The sequence below is a fragment of the Megalops cyprinoides genome, chromosome 24 (assembly GCF_013368585.1).
Source record: "Megalops cyprinoides isolate fMegCyp1 chromosome 24, fMegCyp1.pri, whole genome shotgun sequence".
In the NCBI taxonomy this organism is placed as follows: domain Eukaryota; kingdom Metazoa; phylum Chordata; class Actinopteri; order Elopiformes; family Megalopidae; genus Megalops; species Megalops cyprinoides.
In genome coordinates this window covers 18,262,883-18,290,193 of record NC_050606.1, presented here as the reverse complement: position 1 = coordinate 18,290,193, position 27,311 = coordinate 18,262,883, and the positions used below count along the sequence as shown (strand labels likewise).

Genomic DNA, 27,311 nt, shown 5'->3' with positions numbered 1-27,311 from the left:
TGAAAACATCTGGCTGGGCCTGATTAATGCTTTCAACTTAAAAGCCCAACATAAATTCTTATCCCTGTTTATACATTAAAAAAAACACATTACAGAAAATGTGTTAATTACATTAATATTACATTAATATTACAGAAAAATGTAGTTATTGGATATATTCTCTTTTAAATTTTTTAAGTAAAATAGCCCATACATCCATGTTATAAATGTTATTTGGTATTTAATCAAAGTACAAAACTGTGTGCGCTGAGGAAGATCAGCTGATGGTCTCCGCACAAGGACACAGCAGTTGGGTTACACTTGTATTCAACCCTGCAACCCCTCTGCTCCTGATGTAAGGCCACTTCTTTGACCACCACCCTACAGTGCTGTCCCCTGGTGGTCTCTTGAAAGCCCTACCTGAGATGACTCCGCTCAACAGGCCAGGAATGCCCTCGATTTCTGTCACATTATTCTTTTGGAAGTACTCGTTGCAGGAAGCATTGAGAAGTGTCCCGTCGCAGAAGAGCGTCCACAGTTTGGTGGCGACCGTCACGTTCCCAATCACCTCCGTCTTCTGGCATTTGTCAAAGTCGTGGTTCTGCAGGGAGCGGTTTCCCAGCAGGCATATCCTGTGCATGCGAGAGTGTTCATTCAGAAAACTGCTCACAGCGATGTGAGCACATCCATTCAACACATCACACAGGGAGATATGAATGTGTTCATTCAGAAAATTACAGAGAGGTGTGAGCCTGCTGATTCAGACAATCACACAGAGCGGTGTGAGAACACTCATTCATTACCTCAGGCACACAGAAGTGAGTATGTTCGTTCAGATAATCACAGATGTGAAAACTTTCGACGCTGCTACTGACTCGTTTAGCATGGTGCTTTACCTCTTTTGTTCCAGAAAAAAAAAACTGTGAACCACATTCACACTACAGTGTATATTCTGAGGTGTTTCCCAAATGTATAATTTAATGTTGAATCTGATCTGGAGTATGGGCATGCTGGGACTCACGGGAAGTTGGGTGGCTCGATGATGGTTTTGATGACGCCGGCGTAGATGGCCAGGATGGAGAGCACCACGCAGGACAGGAAGACCAGCGCCAGCTTGTTGACGTACTTGACCCCCACGAAGACGACCAGGGCCATGAGGGCCAGGCAGCAGGTGCCGTACACCCGCATGTTGTTCAGCAGGACCTCCGCCTCCTCCTCCTTCTTGTCCGTTGTAAAGATGGCGCCGTTCGGGATGATGTACGTCTGGAGCACGTGGACACAAGAGAACAGGATGGCGAACATCACAGGGGAACACTCTGAGATGGGGGCAGCAGTGTAGCATAGTGGTAAGGAGTGGAGCATGTAGCCAAAAGGTTCTTGGTTTGATTCTGTTTTGGAGGCAAGATACTTAACCCAGAATTGCCTCAGTAAATGATAAGCTGTAACCTCTGCTTCCTCTGGATAAGAGCACTTGCTAAATGACAATAATGTCATGGGGGGGTGTTCAATCTAAATGTTATAGTGCTTCCTCCTTATTTGTGAGTAAAGACCATTGGTACATATTCTGTTTTTTGATTCTTTGACTTCATAGCAATTTTAGGGAATACAAAAATAATAAAAAAATGTTCCAATTCATCAGTTAAGGACGGTCAAGTACAAAGAATCAGGTTTGAAATTTTGAAATGAAACTGCATTTCAAGTATGCTGCCGGTGCTGAGAGAGCAGATAGGCAGAATGCAGGGCGGTACACACAATCAGCCCCCATTACACCTGTAGGGTCTCACCCACCAGTAAGATTTCAATGGTGCCAAGGATGTACATGGATCCGGCAAAAGTGGTTCCGAGGTAGAAGCAGAGGCCCACCGCCCCACCGAACTCTGGCCCGAGGGACCGGGAGATCATGTAGTAGGACCCACCGGCTGTGGAGGGAAAGGAGATGCCCGAGATCCACGAATCACAAATCACGCCCACAGCCTATACTTCTATAACAAACCATCTCTCTTTATTCATGCCCCTGATTAAATAGGAAAGAATGATGTTGATAAATGAATGCGTTGGGTTTTTTTCTTTTTAAACAACTTTGTATGTTTTAAAATGTCATACTTTTAAGCTTAATTGCTTAATAGTTTTGTACAGAGCACAGTAGCATTGTTCACAAAGCTTATTCCTCAGTACATAAGGGATATATTCTTAACACTGTTAGATCTTTTAAAAACAAATCTACAGTAAACACAGAAAACGGTCTCACAGAACCATGACGAGAGAATAAATATTGCAGCCAGAGGTGGAAAACCCTGGCTTCAGAAAGTAAAAGTCCTGCCACGTATTTGTCCCACCCATGCACTACACCAGCTGAATTTAATCAGCACAACTCTTCAGCCAGGTAGAGGAGCTAATTAATGAAATCACCTTGTTTAGTGAATGGCTAGAACAAATACATGGTAGGACTTTTACTTTCTGAAGCCAGGGTCTTCCACCTCTGATTACAGCTCAAACGTAAATGTCAGTTTAATTCTTTTCAGGGGAGGACCGTATTCACCCATTATGAAATGACTTACTTCAGTACTGGGTCTGTGCATCTTAGACTTTCATGCATATTAGAATATTACTCTATGACACTACTTAGGAGACTGCATTGTGATAAAAATGTCTTACACATAATCCCACGCATACATTATTTTAAAACGGCGACACTGTAGATGAGTTAACATTAATTAATGTTAACTCAAGTTAAAGCTGAGTATGTGATAAATGACCAGTTGAAGCTGTACCTGGTACTACGCCATTTGTAGCGATGGCGCTCATTGATATTGCTGTCAGCATAGTCTGCAGGAGAAACACAAGTCTGACAGTGAGAACAGTTTCTGTGCATTCACAGTTTTTATTTCTTCACAGGGTTCAGTTTAAGAAAAAGGTACATCCAACAGGTTTAGCACTACCAGGAAAGAGTTTTGGAAAGCATCGGATGCTGCAGATACTGCTGTTAAACAAGTCACTGTTCCTGAGAGAGGAATCTGTTTGTTGCATCCATCGAAGTATAGTCCCAAGAAACACAAAACTGACACGCAGTGTAGCTCAGTTCAGTGATAGCGTGATGTTGTGCCCTTGGGCTAACATGCTGTGAGCGACTGAAATAAGAAGCCCTCTCCCATATCCCCTGAAGTGTCTATGGCAGACTGTAACCTTCCCAAATCACTGTGTGGTTAGGGCAGTGGAAATCTGGATTAAAACCAATTATCAGCAGCTTAGCAATACTACTGAGGCTCCCTTGAAGGAATAAGCCCTTCATTAGCCTCTGCTAGCCTGATTTGTCATGGGTATTAGCATATTAAGTATTAGATCAGACCTACACTGTAAAATTAAGCTGTGAATTCTACTGCCCTCTTAATGCTAGACATGCATGCTTGTCATGTAGAAAAATAAAGAACCTATCTACTATCCATCAATTTACATCCTTTCGTCATTTGAACATAGCAGCACACACCTTTAAAAAGACTGCTTTCTTCAAGCTTTACTTTATCCATTTCCTCATTTTTTTCTTATTCTGAGACAGGGTTCCTTTCAAACTGGGAGAAAATGTATTGATTTGTTGCTTTAGCAACACATCCAGCAACACACTACAGGGTCCACTCCTAAAACACTGTCCCTTTTAGAAAATGTCAACACAGACTCCGAGTGGCTCAACTGGCAAGGTTTTCACCTTGAGTGTAGGCTACAGGCTACAGCCTGCAGAATTCAAAACTGTCCGCATTATCTGCTGACAATGACCGGGAACCCAGAGTCAAGGAGGAAATTGACTTCGGCCCACTGGGAATATATATATATATATATATATATATATATATATATATATATATATATATATATATATATAGGTAGGTGGGTCATCCCGGGTTTCCTTACCTCTCCACTCTCAGACACCCTATGAATCATCAGGCATCTGTTGTTCAGTGCAATTGCATCTGTCCTCTAGTGAGAGCCCAGACCGCTGTGGTCCCTTGTGTGACTTATAGCGCCCAAAATAGCTGCTGGCTGTGCGCTAGTGTATTGGCGGATTGTATTTGTCTCGCTTCAGTTATCCTGATTGCAGAGATCGTCACTGTGAAATGAGCCTAATCTACAACTGGCAGGTCCAAACAGAGACGCGTAAAGAGGGAATGCGTAAAGATGAAAGAAAAGAAAATTTCAACAACAGCAGCAACAGCAACACCAATACTAATAACTGTAAAGTGTAAACATTAATGTAATATTAAACCTGACATTAATACCTACTTGCTATCTGCTTTTTATTTTAATTTCAGATAGATACAAAAGTTTTTTCTTCACTTACATAAGGTGATTCAAGCCTAGCAATTGGTATTGGCCCTGAGTGGTGCAACAGTATAGACCTAAACATTCTCTAAAAATGAATCTGTTAATACAGACACCTCTTCAGGGCAGTGACTAAGCTTCCCTGTAAAACAGCTGAAAGGGCACCTAGGCCTCTTCTCTGGAAAAAAATATTCTGTAGTTTTCCTTTTAATTACTGCTCAACAGATATGTACATCTAATTGGAGCTTGAAATGAAATTTCAACTGTTCTGGGAACAGTCAATAAAGTATACTGAAAATATACCCCTAAGGGAAATGTTAAAGCCCTGAAACACTAAACCAAGGCACCTAATTAATAAGAGCTTCACACAGCCAATCAAATGCTTTCTGGTGTTTTGTATTTTCACACAGTACCACAGCAAGTGCCCTTTAGGTGACCCCTGAGGCGGGAGGGGCCGACCCCGGGGGGTGGGGACTCACACAGGCACAGCACATGAAGACGATGGCGAAGGACTCCAGGATGCCAGCGGTGCCAACGATCCAGGGGAGACGCAGGAAGAGGATAACGCCCAGAATGTTCTGCATGCAGGGCAGGTACACCCCGATGAAGGTGCCCATCTGAGGACTCTGCAGGAGAGAAAAACGTGTTCTAACACAGTCACATGATAACATCTCCTCCAACTGTGGCACGATAACATTCCTTCCAACGGCCACACGATAACATCTCCTCTATCTGTGACATGATGACAACATCCCCTCCAACAGTGACACAGTAACACCTCCTCCAACAGTCACACACTAACATATCCTCCAATAGGCACACACTAACATATCCTCCAATAGGCACACACTAACATCTCCTCCAATAGGCACACACTAACATCTCCTCCAAAAGTCACACACTAACATCTCCTCCAATAGGCACACACTAACATCTCCTCCAATAGGCACACACTAACATCTCCTCCAATAGGCACACAGTAACATCTCCTCCAATAGTCACACAGTAACATCTCTACTAACAGAATCAAGAGCACAAACTTCCCATCACAGCAATACTGAGAGCCCCAAACACATCAATAGAGTGTGTAATGCTGTAGTATTACTCCTGCGTGGCAGCACTTCAACAGAGCATTACAGAGTGGAATCTTTCCAAACAGCTACTCAAATGAATGTTGCTTTTAAATTATTATATGACAATCCCTGCTAGGGGAGGTGGGATGTTCCACTTCAGCTGCTTTCCAGGGACTCTCTCAAGCACACTTGATTGTATCAGTCACACAGTTGATCAGTAGTCCCTCTCTCTGACTGCCACTGATTCCAGGCAAACTGAAGTAGCTAGATGGTGTGGGCAACTCCATCTCTCTCTCTCACTTCTAAGGTATGACAGAACAGTCATCGACAAAAGTATTTTCAGTAATCATAATGGACAATGCAATAATGATACCACTTTAATTAGTTTCCATCAAGAGCCAAAATATCTACCTGTCTCTCTGTCTATCTATATACCCATTTATCTGTCTAGCTATTTATCTATCCTTCCACAAAATGGTATTACAGTGACACTCTAAGAGTCATCACTGGCCTCAGGAGGTGAGAAGCTTCACCACTACATCAGATGATGAAACTATTCTGCTTCTATATGGCTTTCACATAACAACCAGAAACTACCAGAGAGAAAGAGCTCTCCTCGGATAATGATTCATCTTGAAAGTGTGAAAAACACAGGTGCCCTCATCCTCTGTTGAAAAGCCGTCACTGCAGTTGAGTCACCGAGGTGATTAATTCCTCCGGTCAGAGCCTTGCGCCTGTAATGGTAATGATGTATGACACTATAACCTTGCGTTCTGCCACCGCCGGTAATGAGAAAAGGAGTGGGGCAGTCTGCGAAAAATGAAAAATACGCCCCTGTTACTCTATTTTTCTTTTGGTAAAAATGTATGCACATACGGACCCGCAGTGGAATGCCAGCCTCTCCTCAAAGACTCAAAGAGTGGATGGGCTGGGTTTCCTTTAAATTGAACGTTGTGGGTGTCGGGTGCATCAAAAAGACTGAAACTGCCTCTGATTGACTGATCTTCTCAAAACCTAACTGAACCCTTCAGTGCCATTTCCATAGATATTCTAGGATCAAAAGTGCCACAGTTCCTGACAGCAAAACGCCTCAAACGCTTCAGCTCTGGGGAGCCAAAATTTCAACAATCAATGTGCTACGAAAGCAGACATCGCTGAGTACGTACCTTGTCCCAAATCATAAAGCCCCAACTATCCCAACCAGCAGCGGATGAGCGAAACCCAGCTTGACCAGTCAGTCTGCCTTTTCTTTTCATTAGAGGAACGCGTTCCTGAACTAAAACTCCTCTGTTAATTGGCGAACGTGTTCCTGGGCTAAAACGACCTGGGCTGGCCTCTTTGCTCTCTACACTTAACCAAGCCGTGCAATCCTTCTCTGGCCAATCAGAGCTGCGTTCACTGTCTCCATGCAAAATATCTGTTGGGCCAATTGGCAAGGGATGTTGGCCGGGGTTTGTGCAGCCTTGCGGTTGAGCTTTGCAGTGCTGGGCAACAGTAGGGGTATTTTTAATTAAGAGTGACGACCAAGGAGAACAACAGCTAAACACGGGGCCTGCTGCAGCCCTGGAATCAAAGACAAGAATAACCAAAACGGAGCTGTTATTAAAGGAATGCCGCTCTTGGTTCTCAAGGGAAGGCATTCTATAACACGCCAAACACAAAATCATAACTTTCTAAAAGCGCTCTCATGGAAAATACATATTTTGAGGTCATGGATTCATCTCAAAAATGTCTGTGAAGGCGGCTTGTCTATTGTGTGTTTTCGATTCTGTACTCTGGGACTGTTCGTGTGGAGGTTTGGGAACAGCAGATCGTATGCACGCATTGATCCGTCACACGGAAACACATGCAGGGGACTGAGGGGGCACGTGTCCGCGTGTCATTCAGAGGACATATGGAGCGCAAATGTTTTCCCCCTGTTACGCAACACGTGCCCATTGATTTCATAAGCAGTGCATCTCTCAGTAGTTTTTGTATTTACAGCTGGTATCATTCAGGTTGTGTGTTTCTCCCCTTGTTCATGTTAGTAGTTAGTAGATTATACATTTAAGCTCATCATTAAGCGCAACCACAACTGCTGACCTCGCTCAGGAATAGCCTGATACACGCGCATGTCTACTGTGACTGATTTTTAACACCACAAACCCCACCATGCACTAGGAGGCAAAGGCGGGCTCTACTTCACACTGCTAAAGCATAAAGCATTAGTTACAGCAAGGGGACCCTAGATGACCTACCCACCCCTATCCCCATTGGGACAAAGCCAATTTGTTCTGCTGAAGTGGACTCCTGGTAATTCACGGCAAATAACATGACCTGCTTCGAACCCACGCTGCAGGCGTGCACTTGGAACAGCTTTTACCATTTGAGCCGACGGCACATTTTAAATACTGTACCTTGACGGCTTTCTTCTTGGCGCCCTCTTCGTTCTCGGCCTCCTCGTGCTCGATGACACCCTGGGTGAGGTTGGTGTAATTGGCCAGTTTGTTGAGCAGTGAGGAGACCATGGGGTTACTCTCCATCTCTTCCTGTGAACACAGAGGCGATCCTTTCCTTACAACCCCATCAGCACGATAATTGAAGCATCTGCTTCACTGAAGTTTGCCTTTTAAAACAGACACTGGGCTAGTGTGAGGGATGTACACAAAGACAAGCTTTGCCACTGGCACCATCTTGAAATGGCGGTCAGTTCATATTTTGCTGGAATATTTCCTTTAACATGGGCTGGCATATCCCAGCTCAACCACTGAGAAGGCAATATACTGATAAATATTCTCTGGAATTAACATTAAAACGTACCTCAAAGAGAGCCATGTTCTTCCCATCGTACAGGCTTCCCTTGTCACTGTATGTGCTGTTGATGAACGGACTATTTTCCTTTGGGTTGCCATCTCCTGGAAAACAACAAGAGAAGACATCAGTGCAAGACCCCAGCAACCACATCTGAAGCATGCCGTTCCTCTGCCTACACACAAAATGCCCAGTTATTACAATTCATTTTAAACACTGAAATCATTTCTGACACAAATGCAATTTGACCTGAAAAGGGTCCTTGCTTGGGTCAGTTTGCCTTGACAGTCAGAATTGGTCCTAATGCATAAATAAAAGGTAGCAAAGACAGGTTCTCTCAGCATTGAACTGGACCTAACAGTAAATGGCCCTAATAAAGATAAAGGTGTCAGACAAATGTTTGGTATATTTCTCAGAGTTTTAGTTTTTGAATGAAGCAGGAAGCATTTGGATGCCTCTATGTAGTTTTAGATGCTTCCATTGAATTTAGTTTGCTTTAAGACTTAAAGGAATACAGCCCTTATGTTTTCTGGAATAAAATTCATTATTCCTGAACAATATGTCTTCTCTCTCTGCAATCTTATCTATTTTGAAGTTAAACATTTTCAAGCACATCATCCAATATGTACACACTTTCTCATAAATTTTCGTTTGTTCCTTTTTAATCAAAAGAAAGAATAAATCCTGAGATATATATAAAATACATGAAAACAGCAAAAAGCTAGTGTTACATTTCTTACACCCACAGGCACCTTTTAAAAACGCAAAGGGTGTAAAAACTGCTTTCAGATCAACGGTTTAAAACCAACAGAAAATAAACGGAATTTGAAATGAACGCTGGTCTGATCCAGGCGTACAACTGGCGCTGCAATCCCATATTGCTTAGGGATAATGTATTTTATGCACGTTTGTTAGATGCCCTTTGACTGAAGAGAACATAAAGGTGACAGATGACTAGACAGAAAAGCCATCTGACACAAATTACCTGCGCCACTGCTTAAGGCTTATTGATCCACAAAGCATCCAGAGGGCAGCGGAGACATCACCGAGCTGGTGCTGAGCATGGGAGAAGGGCAGGACCCGGCAAGAGCCCTTCCGCGTGTCTGATCAAACTCTTCCACTAACAACAAAAAAGCCCTCCCAATGTGCCCCAATGCTTCAATACGCAGAGAAGACCTACATGGTCTTATTATCCTAATTTCAAAACATGGCTCTTTATGGATAACTGTTCGTTTTGAATCGTTTCTGCATTGAACAGGCAGCTCTTCTATGCCATAAATTTAGTATTATTCAATATTCAATATAGTTTTTGGCTTTTACTGAGAGTTAAAATGTTTCTAATTGCTGAAACTTTGAGTAATGGGTTATTTATGACCATCTTGTTATTTTTAAGTACATTTATATTGACAAGGCAGACCAAAAATTCAAATAAAAAATATGAAGATTGACACAGTGCAGCAATAATTCTTATGAGGTCACTCTAACTCTACTGTACTATACACAGCACCAGTAGTTATTATACAGTATTTCCACATCATCAAGCCATATTCCATATACACAGAGGTTTTGCAGTACTTCCTTCTGTAACGGTTTGAATGAATAAAGATTCCACACATTCACCACCTTGCTCTCCTGCCAAATACACTGGCATCCCTCCCTGTGACTTGAGACCTTCAGGTGGCAAAAACTGTTCCTGAGCTTTCAGGAATGCTGGGTGATCTTTGTCATCACGGCTATGGCGAGCGTGCACGGGGTTCAGTACTGATTTCCGCTGGCCCGGGTCCCAGCTCCGCCCTTGATGTGCCGCGGCGGCGGCTGCTGTTGACATTTCGCCCGGCCGCGGCAGAACTGATCCCTGGCAGAACATTCTGGCACCAAACTGCGACCTGGCTGTCCTGTTCCCCTTCGTGTCACAAAGTAAATGTTTTTTATAGGCCGGCCGGGTGCTCGTGGGCAGACACCCGCACTGGGAGAATGGCGTTTTCTGTGCAGTGATGAAGCCCATGCATTGGACAGTCAGTTTTGCAGTCAGTCATGACTGCAAAAATACAACCAGGCAAATGAAGCCCTACCCTGACCTGATTGAACTTTAACTCAGTGAGTTTGCAGCTCTATCCAGCCAGCTGGAATAGGAGTGAAGCTAAGCCGTTTCATGATTGTGGAACATGCCTGTCTCCCTGTTTTCCTGTACTGGGATGCACACATGCAAGTCCCCCTACTGGAGAATGACCATGAGGAAATTGAAATGGCTTTTCAGCAGACTGTATGATGTAAAATGGAGGATGGACACTTGTGTCCATGACAAACCTATGCGTCATAAATGTAAATATGAATATATAAAAACATACAGGAAAAAATGATGGAGGATGGATGCTTGTGTCCATGACAAACCTATGCGTCATAAATGTAAATATGAATGTATAAAAACATATAGGGAAAAATGGTAGGCTTAGAATGGGGAGACACTTACTGCCCATGAAGCCCAACTAGAATCCCTGGATCTGACTTCACAGAATGCTGCTACGAAATCTCCATTTATACCTTTTTCTTGCCCTTCTCCTATTTCACCCTGACTTTGCCATGTGTTGTACAGATCAGGTTCCCTTCACTGTAATGTCAGGAGCACTGAAGCACATTAAACGCATCTTACTCTTAGCTATTATCAACTAATGACAATCCATACTCAAGCTTGTGATGTCTCCGGCTGTAGGGCTTAGTTTGTGCTCACAAGGAATGCCTTAACCAATGAGCCCCTCAGGGACCATTAGTCAGAACTTACACACTCACATTCTGTCGTTATCAATATATGCCCTCAGACATAGACCAGAAAAATGATTCATCCCACACATTTTGTATGTACATCCATTTTTTCCAACAGAAATCAATGAAAAGTCATTTGAAGAATGGAGAAATTTGCAGATTCAGTGTGAAACAGTGTTCAGGTTAATAGGCTCTACACACTATGTGATAATGAGGATGAAGCTTGCTTATAGTGGGCTGCTGAGTGGCTGAGGTGCTTAGTCCTGCAGCCATGACATCACCAGTTTGGTCAGTGTCATTAGCCAACTAAGACTGTGAGTCCAGGGTCTCAGGGCAGTGGTGGCTTCATCCCATCCAGATAGGGTGGGATTTTACTGGCTAAGGTTCTTCAAACCACCATTGTTTCAGTGCTTCACAGTAGCTCATCACTTGCTTGTATGTCCTGGGCTGCTATCAGTGAGAGACACCATTCTCCACATTATACACCACCTCTCCTGCAGTACAGCTCATTGTGTAGCTTTTAGTGTGAATATGCTGTTGCAGGTGAGTCTATTAGAGTAGAGCATGCGCACTGCTTCAGCTCGTCCAGAACTGCACTGTGGATGTAGTCTGGAGAATGTGGTCACTTGGCAATTCCATAATAATAAATCTTGAACCGCACTTATTTTTTCTGCAAAGTCTTTGTCCTGGTCCGCTCACTGGCAGAGTTCAGTGTCTACACTGGTAATAATTGTTTTCCATTTCCAATTTTTCACCAACTGTTTTGAGTATCTTCTGAAACAATTCAGGTTAAATACCTTGCTTGGGAGAACAGCACCGTCAAACTTGGGATTCAAACCAATGACATTCAGGGATAGAACCAGGAGTTCTATTCCTTAACCAGGACCACATAATGAAACACATACCACAATGACCCTTCAGGTCAGCAAAATACTGCTTGACACATATGAAGCCAGAGACCCAAGCCACAGCCAAACTCATCCAATCAGAATACAGTCTATCCATGACTGCATTGGACCCGTCAATGCAGCTTATAGATTTCCTGAAACTACTGGATCCAGAGTATATCTGAACTCCATCACAAACATGGTACTATAAATATATATTAAAGGAGCTTTGGAATAATCCATTTTTCAATGGAAACAGATTTCAGATTTAGATTTCTTTAGCACAACTAAAACAACATAAGAATCGACACATAGAAACATATCCAGATTCCAAGCAGCAACAGGCTAAATCTGACTTGGTATAATGTTTTTTTGTTAAAGTTTTATTGGAATAATTTTTGACTCTTTTAAAAAGTGAAGTTAAATGCTGTAAATTGAAGGCACAGAAACAGAAGCTGAAGGGTATTTTTTCTTAAGACACTTATGAAAGCACTTCTAGGCATATCCTGCAATCGTTGGGTATTCAAGCTAGAAATGCCTAGCTGACAGAAAGCAATTTTACCTCAAATCCTCCAAAAAGAATGCCTTAGCTTTCAGAACAACATTACATACCAGGAATAGAAGAAAATACTGAGATTCTTACCAACATATTTATCATTTTTTGTCTGTGCTGTTTTTGCAGACCCTGACAGGTGCTTTCATCTCTTGCTGTCAAATAAAGTCTCTTCTGTGATTGTTATCAGGGAAGACACAAGTTTACCTTCTGAATGACATCTACTGGAGCTGCACATTATAGACGCTGGGTAAGCAATAGTCCCGAGGATCGAGGATGATGAACGAGGGGCTCAGCTTTGAAAAACTTGAAAAGGGCGAGGAAAACAAAAACAGAAAATTTGCCCTTCAAACAAAATTGACCCTTGCATCACTTCAGTCTAGCTCCAGCAGCGGGCAACAGGACAGGTTATGAAAAGCAGAGATTGCTCCCCCCAGACAGCTTTCAGCACGGCGGGGTCAGAGGCAAACACCGAAAAAGGCCACACTGCCCTTGCAATGAGTCCCACCATGCCATTAAACTAGCCCCCAAACACAGTTTCTGGCTTAAAAGCCATGCAAAAAGGTATACGGTCAGCTTGGTAAACTGTGGAACTGAAACTGAAGAAGGAATACGGAATATGCAGGTTCCACCCAGACCCCTTACACAGTGTGACAGCACCAAGATCCATACTAATGAAATGGGCATAGGTGCATAGGTACCCCACTATAGCACATCTATATCTATAAGCCGCCCAGTGCATCTGAAACTGACTGTGCCCATCCTCTTTATCTAACCCCGCTCACCTGCTGCTAGGTAAAATCTGTACATATGTACAAACAGACATACACACAGGTAATTCATTAGCATCCTGCCAGCACACTGAAAGTTCACCCAAACCTCCAAAGCTCACCAAGCGCTGTTGGTCCCACGACAGAGAGGACAGCTCCAGTGGGATATGTGCTCCATTCACCCGGCTGGGGCTCCATGGCAGGGAGGAGGGGCCGGCAGGAGCTGCGCTCACTCTGCTGCTCTGAGAACTGTCAGACTGACTGAGAGCGCAGCATCAGCCCCCACGCTCCTGATCTCCGATCAGCACGTCAAGGGGCGGAGCAAGAGGAGGGTCTGCACCAGCTCACCTAGCTACTGTGCACACAGGCGCACACTCCACGCAGTGTTGACACCGGACGCACACATGAATTTAGAAACAGCACTCATATGAACATGCATGCATGCATGCATGCACGCATGCACACGCACACATACATACATGCAAAACACTTCAAGACACACGCGCACACTCAGAGACATCAGTGTGTTCAACCAGATGAAATGGTTGTGCACTATACGACACATGTTCAGTAACATGGAAACAGTCATGTGTGTTCAATAACACCGGGGACCGTTGTGTGTGGTCCATCACATGGGCACAGCTGTGTGTCACATGGAGATCGTCGTGAGGACAGTGTGTTCGCTCACATGGCCACAGACGTGTGTGTTCAATAACATGGGGAAAATCAATGTGGGAGGCCACCATAAGCCCTGGGACCTCTCCTCCCGAGTGGAACGGCTGCAAACTGCTACACACCGCAGTCCGTGCAGAAACTCCTGGGCACCTAAGTCACTGCTGACTCGCCTGGCATCGCACAGTGAAAATGCCCTCACCTTGTCGAAGCCAGCCTGCCCCTTGCACTGGCGACAGGCAGCTCCTGATGCTGCACTGAGTCCCTGACCGCGTGTGCCATTTACATAACGACATTATCCTAGAGCAGGTCACCCACAGTGTCATTTTGATGCACGCATTTCTGCAAGATGGACCCATTCTGAATAGAGGACAGTGATTGTAAAATATACATATAAAAACACCATGAAATTTTAAAACCAAATAAACAATTTGTAAAAGTAAAAACACAACAAAACAAATAAAATTAAAAAAACAGTATCTAAAACACAACTATCAGAATAGAACTGCAAACCAGCCTTCTTACTCTCCTTGGCCTCAGAGTGACCTAGATAACGAGATCATTTAGGATCCAATATTACATTAAGCTCACCTCTGACCTCTTCCAAAAGTCACTGAGATACCATGAGGCCGTGCTGAGTAGGGGGAGGGAGTGCGTAGATTCCTGTGCATGCTAAACCCCAGCAGTAGCCAACTGTAGCCCAGTTTCATCCAAATGGGGTTTAATATGTGAATCACTGACTCTTAACATAGCCGGTAAACAAGAACTGTTAACATTAAGGAAATACTGTGCCTTGCACTTCAAACCAATTTATCCAACCTCAAGAGAAGAATATTTGGGGGGGGTGAATGTGTTTGGCTCCATCCTAAGAGGTAAAAGAGACCAGGGAAAGAGGAAACCATTAGAAGTCTCTATACCTCCAGAAACTTGTACTTATCGCCCACAATGTGACAAATGGTGCAGATTTGTTTTCGTTGGATGCAACTAAAGAGACTACATAAAAGTGTGAATAAATGTGCCCCTCATATTTTCTGGAAAAAAAAATCATTATTTGTGAATAAACTAGAATGTGGTTTATGAAGTGGTCAAACAACCATGAAAAGGTTTAGTTACTGTGTTGTGTTTATATTCTGCATATTGTATGTCTTGTCATATAAAGTCTCCGTAAATGTACTAAGGGTAAAATGCCTGAGTCCACAGTATTTGAATAGCAGTGGGTTCTTGTATATCTACATCTACCCATATTTGAATGTATAGTAGTTTAGGTAGTTTTATTAGTCAGAAAGCAACTAAAATGAGAAAATAAAGCCTGACTTTTTTTCCAGACAACTTTACAGATGAAAACTATCATTTGTTTCAATATACAAAGTAACTTTTCAGTGACTAGCTCTAGTTTAAATTTAAGGATGCTGACCTTTTTGGTGATTTGTACAAGTGAAAAAATATATCTAATTTAGTGGGGGTGAGAGCACTGGAATGAGCCCAGATGTAATTTCCTAACCCAATACTTTAAGATCACAGTACTCTCTTACAAGGCAAATGTCATATGCAGTTACATGCCTTCCCTGTTCAATACATACATAGCTAAGTGGTATGGCCCATATCTGTGGATGGAGAGCTGCTAATTACCCACAAATCCAAGGATAATGTGAAGGTGTGGCCTCAAGTCAAACCATCAGTTACTGCTCAAGGCTTAACAGCTCTCTTCCATGCAAATAAAGCTAAAGACTTGTGGCTGGAAATCAAGGCTAACTAGCTTGCCACAGGCTTTCAACTTTATTTTCCTCCTGCTCACAGCCAACGGCACTGGACACCTGTTTATCAATTTTAAATATCAATATTCATGATGCTGTGAAAAGAATTTTCACATACATGAGTTGTTCGTTTATCATCTGTAATGAGCAAGCTATCACATATCTATCTCAGTCTGTAAATGGCGACATAGGAGAATGAGCTGTAGGATCCTGGAAGGGCTCAGCCGGTAAAGATGCTTGTTCTGAGGACAGGGTGAGCCATACAGCACATTACAAGCTAGAGTCTGAGCTGTGTCACTTAACACCAATGACCTGCAGTCCACAGCAGCAGAGTATAATTGGCTCTGTTCCACCAGCGTTTGGCCGAGTCCCCACATCACACCACTTAATAGCACCCTCTAGTGTCTCAGTCTGGCAAACAGAACTAACGCAGAAAACAATAACAATAATATTACCACCACCAACACCAACAGCAAGAGCAACAACAATAATAAAATACACAACTATAACTCTAACAACATAACTAATCATCATCCGTGTCATCAGTTGATAACACATACCAGACACCACTGGTATGACATTGAAAATGATTGGAAAGCACTGCTAAAACACTAAAATATGACCTTTTACAGCCTCTGATATGGTTATCAAATAAAATACATTATCATACTGGTAAATGTCTCTAAAGGCTACTTTGCTCTCTATGTGCAATAATTCACATTAAACTTAGCAGACCACAAATGGCGACCACTCACAATGTAACCTGCTTCTAGGCTATCGTGTTGCTTTTTGCTGTAATGGACACCCCTCCACTCAGGGGACACAAAGAAATGCTTGTACCCAAAAAAGATTTTGGCAGACAAAAGATTAGCATGTGCCCCAAAGGTAATGCGCTGGGGCTATTTTGAAGAAAGGCTGAATCAATGATATTGAACTGCAGCGAATGTAAAACTGTAATGAGCCCGAGAGGCCAACATCCTGACACCAGCAATGTAAAAGCGCCTGTCCGAGTCTTTTCCCAGGCACCTCTCCACGCATGCAAGAACAAACAATGGGGAAAAAGTGTCTAGAGAGAGTTATGCACCGCAGACTTCCTTTTTCTCAAAACGGTTTCCTCGCTAAAGAAAAAAGAATAAAGCGAGAGAGAGTCAGGGTGGTGACTTTCCACTTGCGTCATGACCTTTTGGTATCCTGTCCAGAGCCCACTGAGGGACACAGCTTTGTGTGTGAGAAAAGTGGCACAATGTGTGACACTCGATACCTCTGAATGAGTTAACCCTTTCAGTCCATTCTGGCATTCACAGCAGCACTTTTACACATTTAAACCTTACGTAACTAAGGAACACGCAGGATGCAAACAGGCTGCTCTAAGCATGAGGACACATCACATTTAACCCGTAGTTCACTGAAAAAACGCCTGCTGATACAGACAACAGTAGATGTATGGTATATGATATATACATGTATCTGAAGTCTGTCATGGTGTTCTGCTACATACAGGAGTGAGTGGTAATGAAATTATGAGCAAACCTTTCGGCAGAAAAGTTACAGAAGCCAGGCAGAAGTTTGTGTGTGGAATGAGGCTCTTTGTTATCTGCACCAAACAGTGCAGACTGTACAGTGGTGTGAGGGTGGGGTGAGGGGTGTAAAAAGAAAAAGGCACAGTCTGATGTAGCTGTGGAACAGTCAGCACTCAGCACACTGTTGTGAGAACAGAGAATCCCATACTCTGATACTGAACCCAGCTCCATCGGATGTCGACATTCAAACTAACCAATAACACTCAGCCAGTCATTCATGTTTGCAAATTTGACACCTGGTTTCACACTCCACATATTTAACTCTTTCACCTAGAGCAAAACTCATACTGTTATGACTAAGCAAAGAAACTAAACAGTGCTACTAAATCTTAGCTGTACAGAAAAGTGATGACAAAATATTACTGTGATCAGTCTCTGAGGTAGAGGGTGGTGTCCAAAAAAGGAAATCCTGGTTATGCCCTGTTCTGTGTGATAAAACTCGGCCACTCTTCAAAGGTGTTTTTGTAAAGACAGACAATGGTGGTAACAGGGCATTCCCTCAGTAGCTAGGTAATCAGCAAACCATTTCTATTCTATGGTAACACAGTGCTCAACCTGCTTCTTTTTTCAGAGTGTAAAAAGAGTAGACTGACAGGTGTACTGAAAAACAAAACATTTTCAGATGTGAGCGTAACCGAAGTGTGTAAAGTGACTTACCTGATCCAGGCTTTACACTGATATGAAATCATACCAGTCTTTGGGGGGCTGTTATATGAAGCAATGTGTCCACCATAGCCTTCGAAAGCCTTGAGTTTAAATAACATTACAGTCAGGCTCATTTGCGATGTGGAGGAGGCTGAAGTCACTGCTGTACCTGATCTCATCCATGCTAAGATGTGACAATGAAGGTATGTTTTACTTTTGATGAAAGTTGCTTCACGCAGTTTACATGCCCAATTTCAGGTCTGAACCCAAAAAATGCCAAATGGGGAATTCAAGACTATACAAGATTGTGTATAGATTAGGGGCAGATGCAGTCTTACTTTACTGGGGTCACACATAACACCCAAACAGTTTCCACACTTTCCTCCCTCAGTTATTAAAGAACAGCAAGAGATTACAGCATAATTTCATCTTGCAATGAAAAATATCTTCAAATATGAGAAGGTCTTTCATTTGCGATTGGCCCAACCCTACCATGTTTAGTGTGTTTCCTTCACTGATCACACTCTAAGTGACTTAGATGTCACTGATCTCCAGAAGCTAGGACCTCGCACAGGTCAGATGAGTATTAGTACTGCCATATTAGGTTTTAGAGTGAAATATCACCTGATCAGTCAGGATCACTTCAGATATATATAGCATATATAGCATAGCATAGCATGGTCACTTCTTCATTGCACTGCCTGAAGCAGGTTCTTTTTTCCCCTAATTTACTTTCTGGAGTGCTGTGAATAGTTGAACTTTTCTCTTCAAGAATCACAAATAAAACACCTAAAACTGATAGTTTTCTGGATCTATATTGTATTCTGCACCCATTTCCTGCAACAGTTTTAGTTTAGTAAAACAAAGTATAAAATGCAAATTTTTGCTAATCAACCAAAAGCAGTATTGCTCACAAACTCTGAAAGTGAACCCCATGCACACCAATAACCATCACTACCGTTCCAGGTCAGTTTTGTAGTTATAGTGGTATGACCACTTCCCCTCATTTGACAGCTCTTTTATGGTTATAACAATCATTAGGGTTCCAAGCCTGACTGGGCCTTCAGGCTGCAGAAGTCTAGCCCTGGAATGTGCCTGAAATCTAACTCTCCATAACCCCCTAGCACTCTAAACCAGGAAGTGAAGTTAAAGTGGTTCTAGCAAGGAGACAGTATGCTTTCAGCAAGGTGTCTGAAACGGAAACTTACACACAGTGCGGCTGTTCCAGACCAGCGTAGAGTAACCCTGCTGACACTGAGGCTCTGCCTGACCTTGGGTGTGTGGAACTAAATCAGTGCTACATTCTTACATTCAGACGTGACACCTTTCCCTGTCACTGTGTGACTGAAGCTTTTTGGAATAGGCAATGAGGTTTTTCATTTTCAACAAGACTAGGTTAAAGAAAACAAAAGAAATCCAAAGAATAAAAAAGATGAGACTTAACATACAACTATGACATCAAGGATACCACAGATTGATGTTTTTTTATTATTATTTGGCCAAATGAGTCAGCACAGTTTTCCTTCAACAAATTTAGCCTGCATTAGCTAGATAATTTCCTCATGGGTAATCCTGCTGTTCATATTCTGAACTATAGACCAATCTGCCCTTAACATCCAACCACGTGATTCACTCCCCGTACAAAAAAATGGGATGTCCTCCAGGTCTTTGATCTTTGTGTCTTTTGCTGATAATGTCACTTCTTGTTTATCGCCTGAACTTACAATCACTACGTGGTTAACTGCTGTACAGTACACACAGAAAGATAACAGTTCTTGGAACATGTTAATGCTTATTTCCATGTTTGTAATCCATGCTGTGTAATCAGTCAGTCTAATTTATCACAACCCATTGCTATTCTGGCAACTGTCAGTATTTAAAATATCTGGCTTTGTTGTACGTTATGAAGGATATTCTACTGTAAATCTGCTGTCTCTGTCTCTGCTGTCACTCTGGGAGAACATTGTGCAAAGACTGTCACACTGTACTGGAGGTGACATGTAATAATCCAATCTAAAAAGGTTCAAAGCCCTATCTGACAGGTCTTTTATGCTGATGTGCTACGACCATCCTGACAGCAGCTGGCAATGTTTAACATATTCCTCCAGACCCAGGGTAATAAAGGAAGCCAGGATCGGTCAAGTACATTTTTCCCTGCACTTTCCGTTCCACCCAGGTATTGCATCATTCCAAAGAAGTCAAAGAGGGTTCACGACCCCTGACCTCTCTGCGCGCACTGTGATGTCATAATGGGGCCCTGCATGGGTGGGGCAGGGAGGGGGGGCTTCCCAGCTCCTCACATTACACCTATCCCATGAGGCAGATGCACACAGGGGTAATATCCTGAATGAGAGATCATTGTCCGCAAACATTCATAAAGCTGAAAAGTGTTCCTTGTATAAGTGCTTAGGCCAGGTGCAATACCAAAGCTTAAGATCCACAATTTCTGAAATGTCCACCGACCAGCAGCGGCGTACTGCAAATTCCCACGGCTCCCCAGAAAAGTTTGGGAGGGGGCCCTTCGGAGGTTGAACAGTCTCTGGCTGTGCTTTAGCTCTGAACAGTGCTTTGGGGCCGCCACAACATGTCCCTCATATGCTCATCCCACAAACCACTGCCCACCAGGTATTGAGTTTTCAAACAAACCATCATCCTCAAAAACTGCTCTTAATGGGCTAATTCTGTTTAAGAGCATGCCCATTGCTCTTAAACCGCTAATTCTGTTTAAGAGCAATGGGCATGCTCTTAAACAGAATTAGCGGGGTCCACCCAAGTTTAACTTGATCACACCATAGCAATACTTCACAACCAATGTGAGCTAGCCCTCGGGTGTCCTCCAGTCAGTGTAGGAGATTACAGTATGAATTTCTGAGGGTGCTTCCTGTGTTTGTTATTGCAGACAGGGGTCTTCACCTCATGATTGTATCTCTTGTTCTCTTCATTGCCCTTGAGATCTAATCTCCATGCCAGGAGACTATTCTACTGCTTTCCACTTTAATGCCCATTATTAACATCTTTAAGGACTGTGGTACAACGGCAGCCCTCCAAGGAGTATCCAAGTGTATCTTGCCACTATCACTGGCCATCTCCAGGACACAAACTGTCAAAAAGTGTCAGCCAGATTTACTTGCATGAATGTGGCATTCATGGCCAGGTTGGTAGGCAAGGCAGAGGCCTCAAAAAACCAAAAAAAGGCACATATGAATTATAACTGAAAGCATGTCTTATGGCCAGAAGAAAAAAAAACTGACGAACACTACAGAAAGAATCTTTCCAGTTTAATCCATATAGGAGTATGTAAAAAACGCTAATTATGTTCACATATTTGTGAACATTTCACTCTGCCCTGTGCAATGACATTAAGATTAGAGTATATATAAGGAAACAACATATATGTGTTTAATGCAATGGTTTAATCGCTTAGTATTATTAAAGATTGTAGTAGCATTTTAGTCTGGTTTTGACAGGTATGTAGTCTACACTATTAACAGTCACAGTTGCCATATTTCCTTTCACAATAGCCACAGTATTTCCTTGTAAACAGAAATTTAGGCCTTGGTTAGAGCTGCAATATTGGATATGGTGCACTCAGCCTGTCAGAAACATATTCCTCCCTAAAATTACACACAAAAGGCTAAAACGGATGATCGTGTTTTAAACATTCGTCTCTTATTTTAGCTAAATGCTTGTTTTTAGCTGAATAAAAATACTATGACTAACATTTATGTGACCATGCAAATTACTGGTGCTGTGTAGGATGCAATCCCACATCACGATCTGTGCCATGAACTAAATTAGAGCATAAAATAATAATTACTCATGTTAATCTGTGGTAATTGGCATTATGTAGGCTGCATGGGTTGCATGCCAGTTCACATTCATTTTCTGTCACCATCTTCCTTCATGATGCTCATGGTGGTCTTTCAGAATGTCAGGCAGTACAGACTGTGAAGTGCTCAATTACTCAGCTGCATCCCTCTGTAAGACTACCGCTAGGCTAAAGAGGGCAGCCTTCTTCATTTATTTCCTTTTCCTGCCTTTCGTTTTCCTGGTAAACTGAACTAATATTTCCTAGAAACATTTTAAATGCTAGGTACTTTGGCAATCAATACGCGTCTGACTGAATTCAAATTCTAAGTGGTCTTTTTCTATTAGGCTTATAAGGCACCACTGCACTTGGCTGAGTGTTGTATTACACATTGAGTAAGCCTACAATGATTCTGTAAGTAGATTGCTTGATGCTTACAAGAGGTATTCAAACAGCATTTGTACAGGAACAATTCTGTCATGGTTGACTTGAATAGAAGTACTTCTAAATTCTAATCTTCTCACACACCTTGACACACCACCGGTGCCACAGCCTCAAGAGGTTTCAGCTCAAACTAACCAAACAGCCTTCCCAAAGTGACAATATATTTAATTGAATTAAAATGCATGAAGCATTTATTAACGCTTCTGATAAAAGTACTGGAAAAGCTTCATTCCCTGTTGGTTTTGCTGTATTCAGACCGGCACAGCTGAGAATAGAAACACGCGAAACACAAGCTCCCACAGTACTCTGCTCCTCCCAAACCGAGGCTGGCTCTTCCGGGAGGGAAGGATCATAATGTCAAAAATCAATGCTGTCAGACCCAAGTAACCCAATCAGGGCTGGCCATTTTTTCACTGAGGAAAACGGACAAACGACAAGAAACTTAAACACAGTGAGAAACGTTTTGTTGCTGCTGTAGAGCTTTAGAGGACAGTCCCTGCAATGCAGACATGAGAGTGGGAGATAAGGCCTGGCCTAGGGAGGGCCCTCATATCGCTCATAAGATGAACCCACACTCAGGGCAGTGTTAATGCATGGAGAGATAACACACGCTAAAATTAAATAAACTATCCAGCACTCAGTTCAACATACACTGACCTCTATGGCATATACGGTATTACAGAGTATACCAACTCAAAAACACTTTCATATGTGAACTCTCACACATTCACATGACATAATCATTACAATACACAGTCATTTTATTGTCAAACATACCGTTTTCTATCATTGATCTGATCTGGGTTGTCGCCCACGTCAGTAACACCTGGTGTTGTTTGCCACACCTCATGACCCAAAGGTGCTTGGTGCCTCTACAGACCACATTTCCTGTCCCTAAATCCTTCTATCTCTGCATACTCCTTTTTAAGGAGGGACAGGTCTACAGGCAAGTTTTCTAAACCACAGGAATGAACAGCTGTTCCATCAGGTTACGCTGACTACCCACATGCTTGGAGCGAGACAGCCTTTGCTTCGAGTCATGTAAGCCTCGGTACAGGATGTGCGCAGAGGAACGCTGCATCCGAAACGCCTTGTTCCATCCCTGTTACCCAATGTGTTTCTGATTGGACTGATTGCACACAGATGTCAGGTTCTACTGCAGTTTTATAGACTCCGAAAGCAGAGGGGGGACCCGGAGCTCCGCTTTACGGGGTGCGGTTCCGACCCCGTCGGCCGCGGGGTGGAGAGGTGGGAAACGGTGTCTCAACAGGCCGGCGACCGGGCCAATCGATACGATCGACAGGCACACACGCCCACGGGGTCCAACAAGCAAGCCTCTGTCAGCGTGCTTATGTAACAGCCCGCTGAACGGGTGCCACTCTTTCGCAGAGTTCCGTGACGCTCCACGCTCAGAGGTCAGCAGTAACTGCACACTATTGTGGAAACAAGGAGGCGGCGAGGGGGGTGGGTCATGGTTCATGGAATGGCCAAAACAAAAAACAAACGCAAGTAAAAATCTGGGGACAGACAGGCATTCCACACAAACACATGCACGCACACACGCACGCGCACACACACGCACGCACGCACACAGACTGACAGCTAGCACGTGACTTACTAATGCAAATCATTTCGGCCCCCAGTGACAAAAGAGCAAATGACTTCCATGAATTTTTATTTAATGAATGTTTTTCACTTCAACAGAGTGGAAAAGAAGAGTATGAATTGGTGCACATTTCGAAACAGAAGAACAACTTGTACTGCCCCGTAAGCGTACTAAATTTGAAATAAGTTGTGACAATGCGTTAATGGGAAGCTAAGAAACAGCAAGAAGGAAGGAAGGAAAACTTGGAAAGCAAAACTCATTTAAGATGAGTGACAGCAGCTCTAGACAAACAGGAACCCCTCATACCGCCTGACAGAGTGCCCATTTCACACCAGAACGACAAAAAGTTCAAGCAGTCGTGCAGCTTTAAAAAGCTTATCATCCCCTCTTCAAAAAAAAGAGAAGCCAATTGGCTCTAAACAAACCGGAAAAAAAGACTGATTTATCAGCAACTTTTTCGGCTGAGCGACGCAGCCATTCCAGAGAAGCTGCCCGGCTTGTTTGAGCCTGTTAGCGGGACGGCGGAGGGGTGCAGGCGGTTCCAGCGCGGCCTCACCTGAGAGACGGCTGGGGGAGAGGTCCAGCTCTTCCTCGTCCTCTTCCCTCAGGGTGTCCTGCTCATAGTCCGGACTCGCCTTCCTGCCATCCTCCACCGGGACGACGGTGAAGTTCGTGGGCATGTTCACACCATGTGCTTTCCCTTAGGTGTGCGCGTGAGTGAGTGAGTGAGTGTGTGTGTGTGTGTGCTCTTTGTTTTTTGTTTTTTTTTGTGCTCCCACTCCGCCTTCCTCGTCCCGTTTCCCCCGTAAACTGTTTCTGCCACAGTTCGAAGTTCTCTGCTTCACCTCTATCGCTTAGATACTGGCCCCATGTGATCGGCTTCTCTCCAAATAAGGAGCGCTGTTCGACTCCTCCCCTCTGAGCTAGACCTTCCCGCTCCGCGCATATCTCACGGGCAGAGGCTGGGCTGTCTGCTGGGAAGCTTGCGTTCGTGAGAGTGCAGTTCTCCCCCACCGGGGAGGGGGGGGGGGGGGGGGGAGTTCTGTTACAGCATGCTTTCAGGGGAGGGACAGGGCATTGCTCTCAGTCTCACTCTCTGGGCATTAAAAGGGAAGCTGCCATCACCCAGGTAAATGACAGCACTTCCTGTTGACATCCTCTGCCAAAGCGTTTTATGAGCTCTGTTTTTGGAGCCGGCTGGCTCACGGTCGTAACTGAAAGGGAAGGAGGCAGACTGTAACACAATGGTGACCCAACCCCCCAACCCTATCACCCTCAACCCCCCCATCCCTGCCACCCCCACCCCCACCCCACAACGGGAAGTGGAAACGGCAGTAACAACTGTACTATTTATGCCCACTCTACAATTACGAAATAATATCACAATGACAAATGTATGTATTAGTCATGAGGCACAATAATCCAATGTGTTGCCTGTTTGGTGACTGGCTGGAAACTTCCAACAGAAGGTCCTGGCCAGAGCTGAGGTAGATCTAGTTGAAACGGCTCAAATATGAACTCATGACACAGGTAAGGGTATGTCTGATGCTCTGTGGGACAGATTTGTTGATCTAGCAACAAAGATTAAGGAGCAGAACCTCCACGGCTGTCTTCTCTGGAATTCTGCTGGTTGCACGTGCTAGCTTCGCTAAAGGGTAAGTATGTGTGTCTTTCAATAGAGCGTGCACTGCAGTGCAGTCCAGAGAAATTAAATTAATTCTCGCTAACAATACAGCCTTTTCTGCCCTATCTGTCCCTCACACTGCACACTGTGAACCATCCGTTTCCTTTTCATTCTCTCCAAGCAGGAATGGCCCAGCCCACACTGACAGGGGCCCAGGAAAAGGCCCCCTTCTCTTTAGCTGTAGTGACTCTCTGCTGAATGAGAGGGGTCATTCCTATGTTCCCCAGCTCTATATAGCACATACTGGGAAGCTGGAAAAGATGTTCCCCAGCTCTGTATTCGCTTAATATGACATGGATAATGGGATAAGGGCCCAGATGGAGGTTCAGGTTAGGGTTAGCTTTAGCGTTAGTTGTAGGGTTGGCGTTAACTTTAGCTTTCTGGTTAGCATTAGCATTAATGTCAGATTTAGCCTTGAAATTTGGGTGAGGGTTTGGGTTAGGTTTAGAGTTAGGGTTGCGTTAGCATTAGCATTAGACTTAGCATTATCTTGAGATTTAGCATTTGCTTTAGGGTTGTGTTAGCATTAGCATTAGGGTTAGTATTCACATGTGGGTAAGTGTTAGCATTAGCATTTTGGTTACTATTGACATTAGCATTAGATGCAAGGTTAGCATTAGCTGGTGTGTTAACAGAATATTGAACTGGGGAACAAAGGACCCTGGGAACATAGTTACGCTCCCGAATGAGATATAGGCCTACAGCTGGTACAAACACAGCTGTCTCGGTACAGAGCAGCAGTCTACAGCAGTCTCTCTTAAGCCATGATAAGATAAGATCATTTCCAGCTGTTTACTCTGATCTGCAAGTTTCTCAGCTACAGCTTAAGGCAACGCAGGGGACCACATTGTAACTTATCTGGTTATATTGAGATAGCTGCTTGTTTACTACAACTACTTTGTGCTTCAAATGCAGTCGCACCTCTTGGGACAGTAAACCAGTGTACATCCCCTATAACAATGTTTTCTTGAAACATTTTATTATTGCAGCCAAATATTGTTATGAGGTTGTTATTTTGATATGGTTGAGTTCAGCTCTGACTGATTCCTTTGAGTGGCTGCCACCATGACATGAAAGTATATTTCCTGGCAATTTTCAGACTTGACCTTTAAGTTAATTTGATTCCAAACGAAAACCAACTATTATGGGTGAACACAATTTGTAGCAGTTAAGTGTGAAAATAAATTTAGCTGGAATTTCAGAGCAAATATAACAAGGTTAAAAAGCCATGACTGTGGCAGAAGCCATTGGGAGGAAGGAGGGAGGTGTGCTGTGCTGAATATGAGTGTGCAGGGGGCACATATTGAGGGGGTACTTCTGCACAGCATCTGCATCAACCTGTGCCACAGACGATGCTTTAAGGGCACTGAGCCTTCTTAGCAGTTCACTCTAAACAGCAAACTGAGCAACTCAACAGCGTTCGCATGCTGCGTACATCATAATACCTCACAGGACAGTCTGAGCAGATTCAACGATTGGACAAAACTGCCTTTGTATTTCAGAAGGGATATGGACCTACACATCAGGGCTTCAATTTCAAAATGCGATTGCGAAAATGATTTTCCAAACAATCTCACACATTAGCGTTTAATAAAGGGAGCATATTGTGCATATGCACTGAGGATGAGAACTATGATTTTAATTGTTTATTTCTATTCCTGACTACACAATGCAAGCTCCCCCTCTCCTGTATATTTTCCCATTATTTGAGATAGGGTGCTTTGGGAGCGTGTGCATGCTCTCTAGCCATATTAGGACTGAGGCTTGCTCAGGGTTCCACTGTGGGACATTTTAGTCACTGGTGGAGGATGCAGCTTTCATTTTGCTATGTTACACTTCAGTCAGCCTGCCTTGCCTAGAACACAAGTGCCCCTACGGAGCACCAGCAATGACAAACAGGAAGAAAGACTGCTTGTCTGTAACAGCATGAGAGCCCTGGCCTATGAGCTGCCAACTCGACAACCGCCCCAGGGAACGATAGGCCTAATCTGCTGC

The 27,311-nt window shown here is 43.5% G+C and overlaps 1 protein-coding gene across 1 annotated transcript in view; it reads right to left on the bottom strand.

Annotated features, from left to right (window-relative positions):
• Nucleotides 1–24,523, bottom strand: part of LOC118770854 (solute carrier family 12 member 7-like) — a 39,863-nt gene extending 15,340 nt beyond the window's left edge. The window contains exons 1-8 of the mRNA XM_036518598.1: nt 24,189–24,523; nt 8,163–8,257; nt 7,760–7,891; nt 4,770–4,916; nt 2,751–2,805; nt 1,768–1,898; nt 1,001–1,242; nt 400–611 (exon numbers count right to left, since the gene is read on the bottom strand). Coding sequence (XP_036374491.1) covers nt 400–611; nt 1,001–1,242; nt 1,768–1,898; nt 2,751–2,805; nt 4,770–4,916; nt 7,760–7,891; nt 8,163–8,257; nt 24,189–24,312 — 1,138 coding nt within the window. The 5' untranslated portion in view covers nt 24,313–24,523. The remainder of the gene's footprint in view (nt 1–399; nt 612–1,000; nt 1,243–1,767; nt 1,899–2,750; nt 2,806–4,769; nt 4,917–7,759; nt 7,892–8,162; nt 8,258–24,188) is intronic.
• Nucleotides 24,524–27,311: the final 2,788 nt, after the last annotated feature.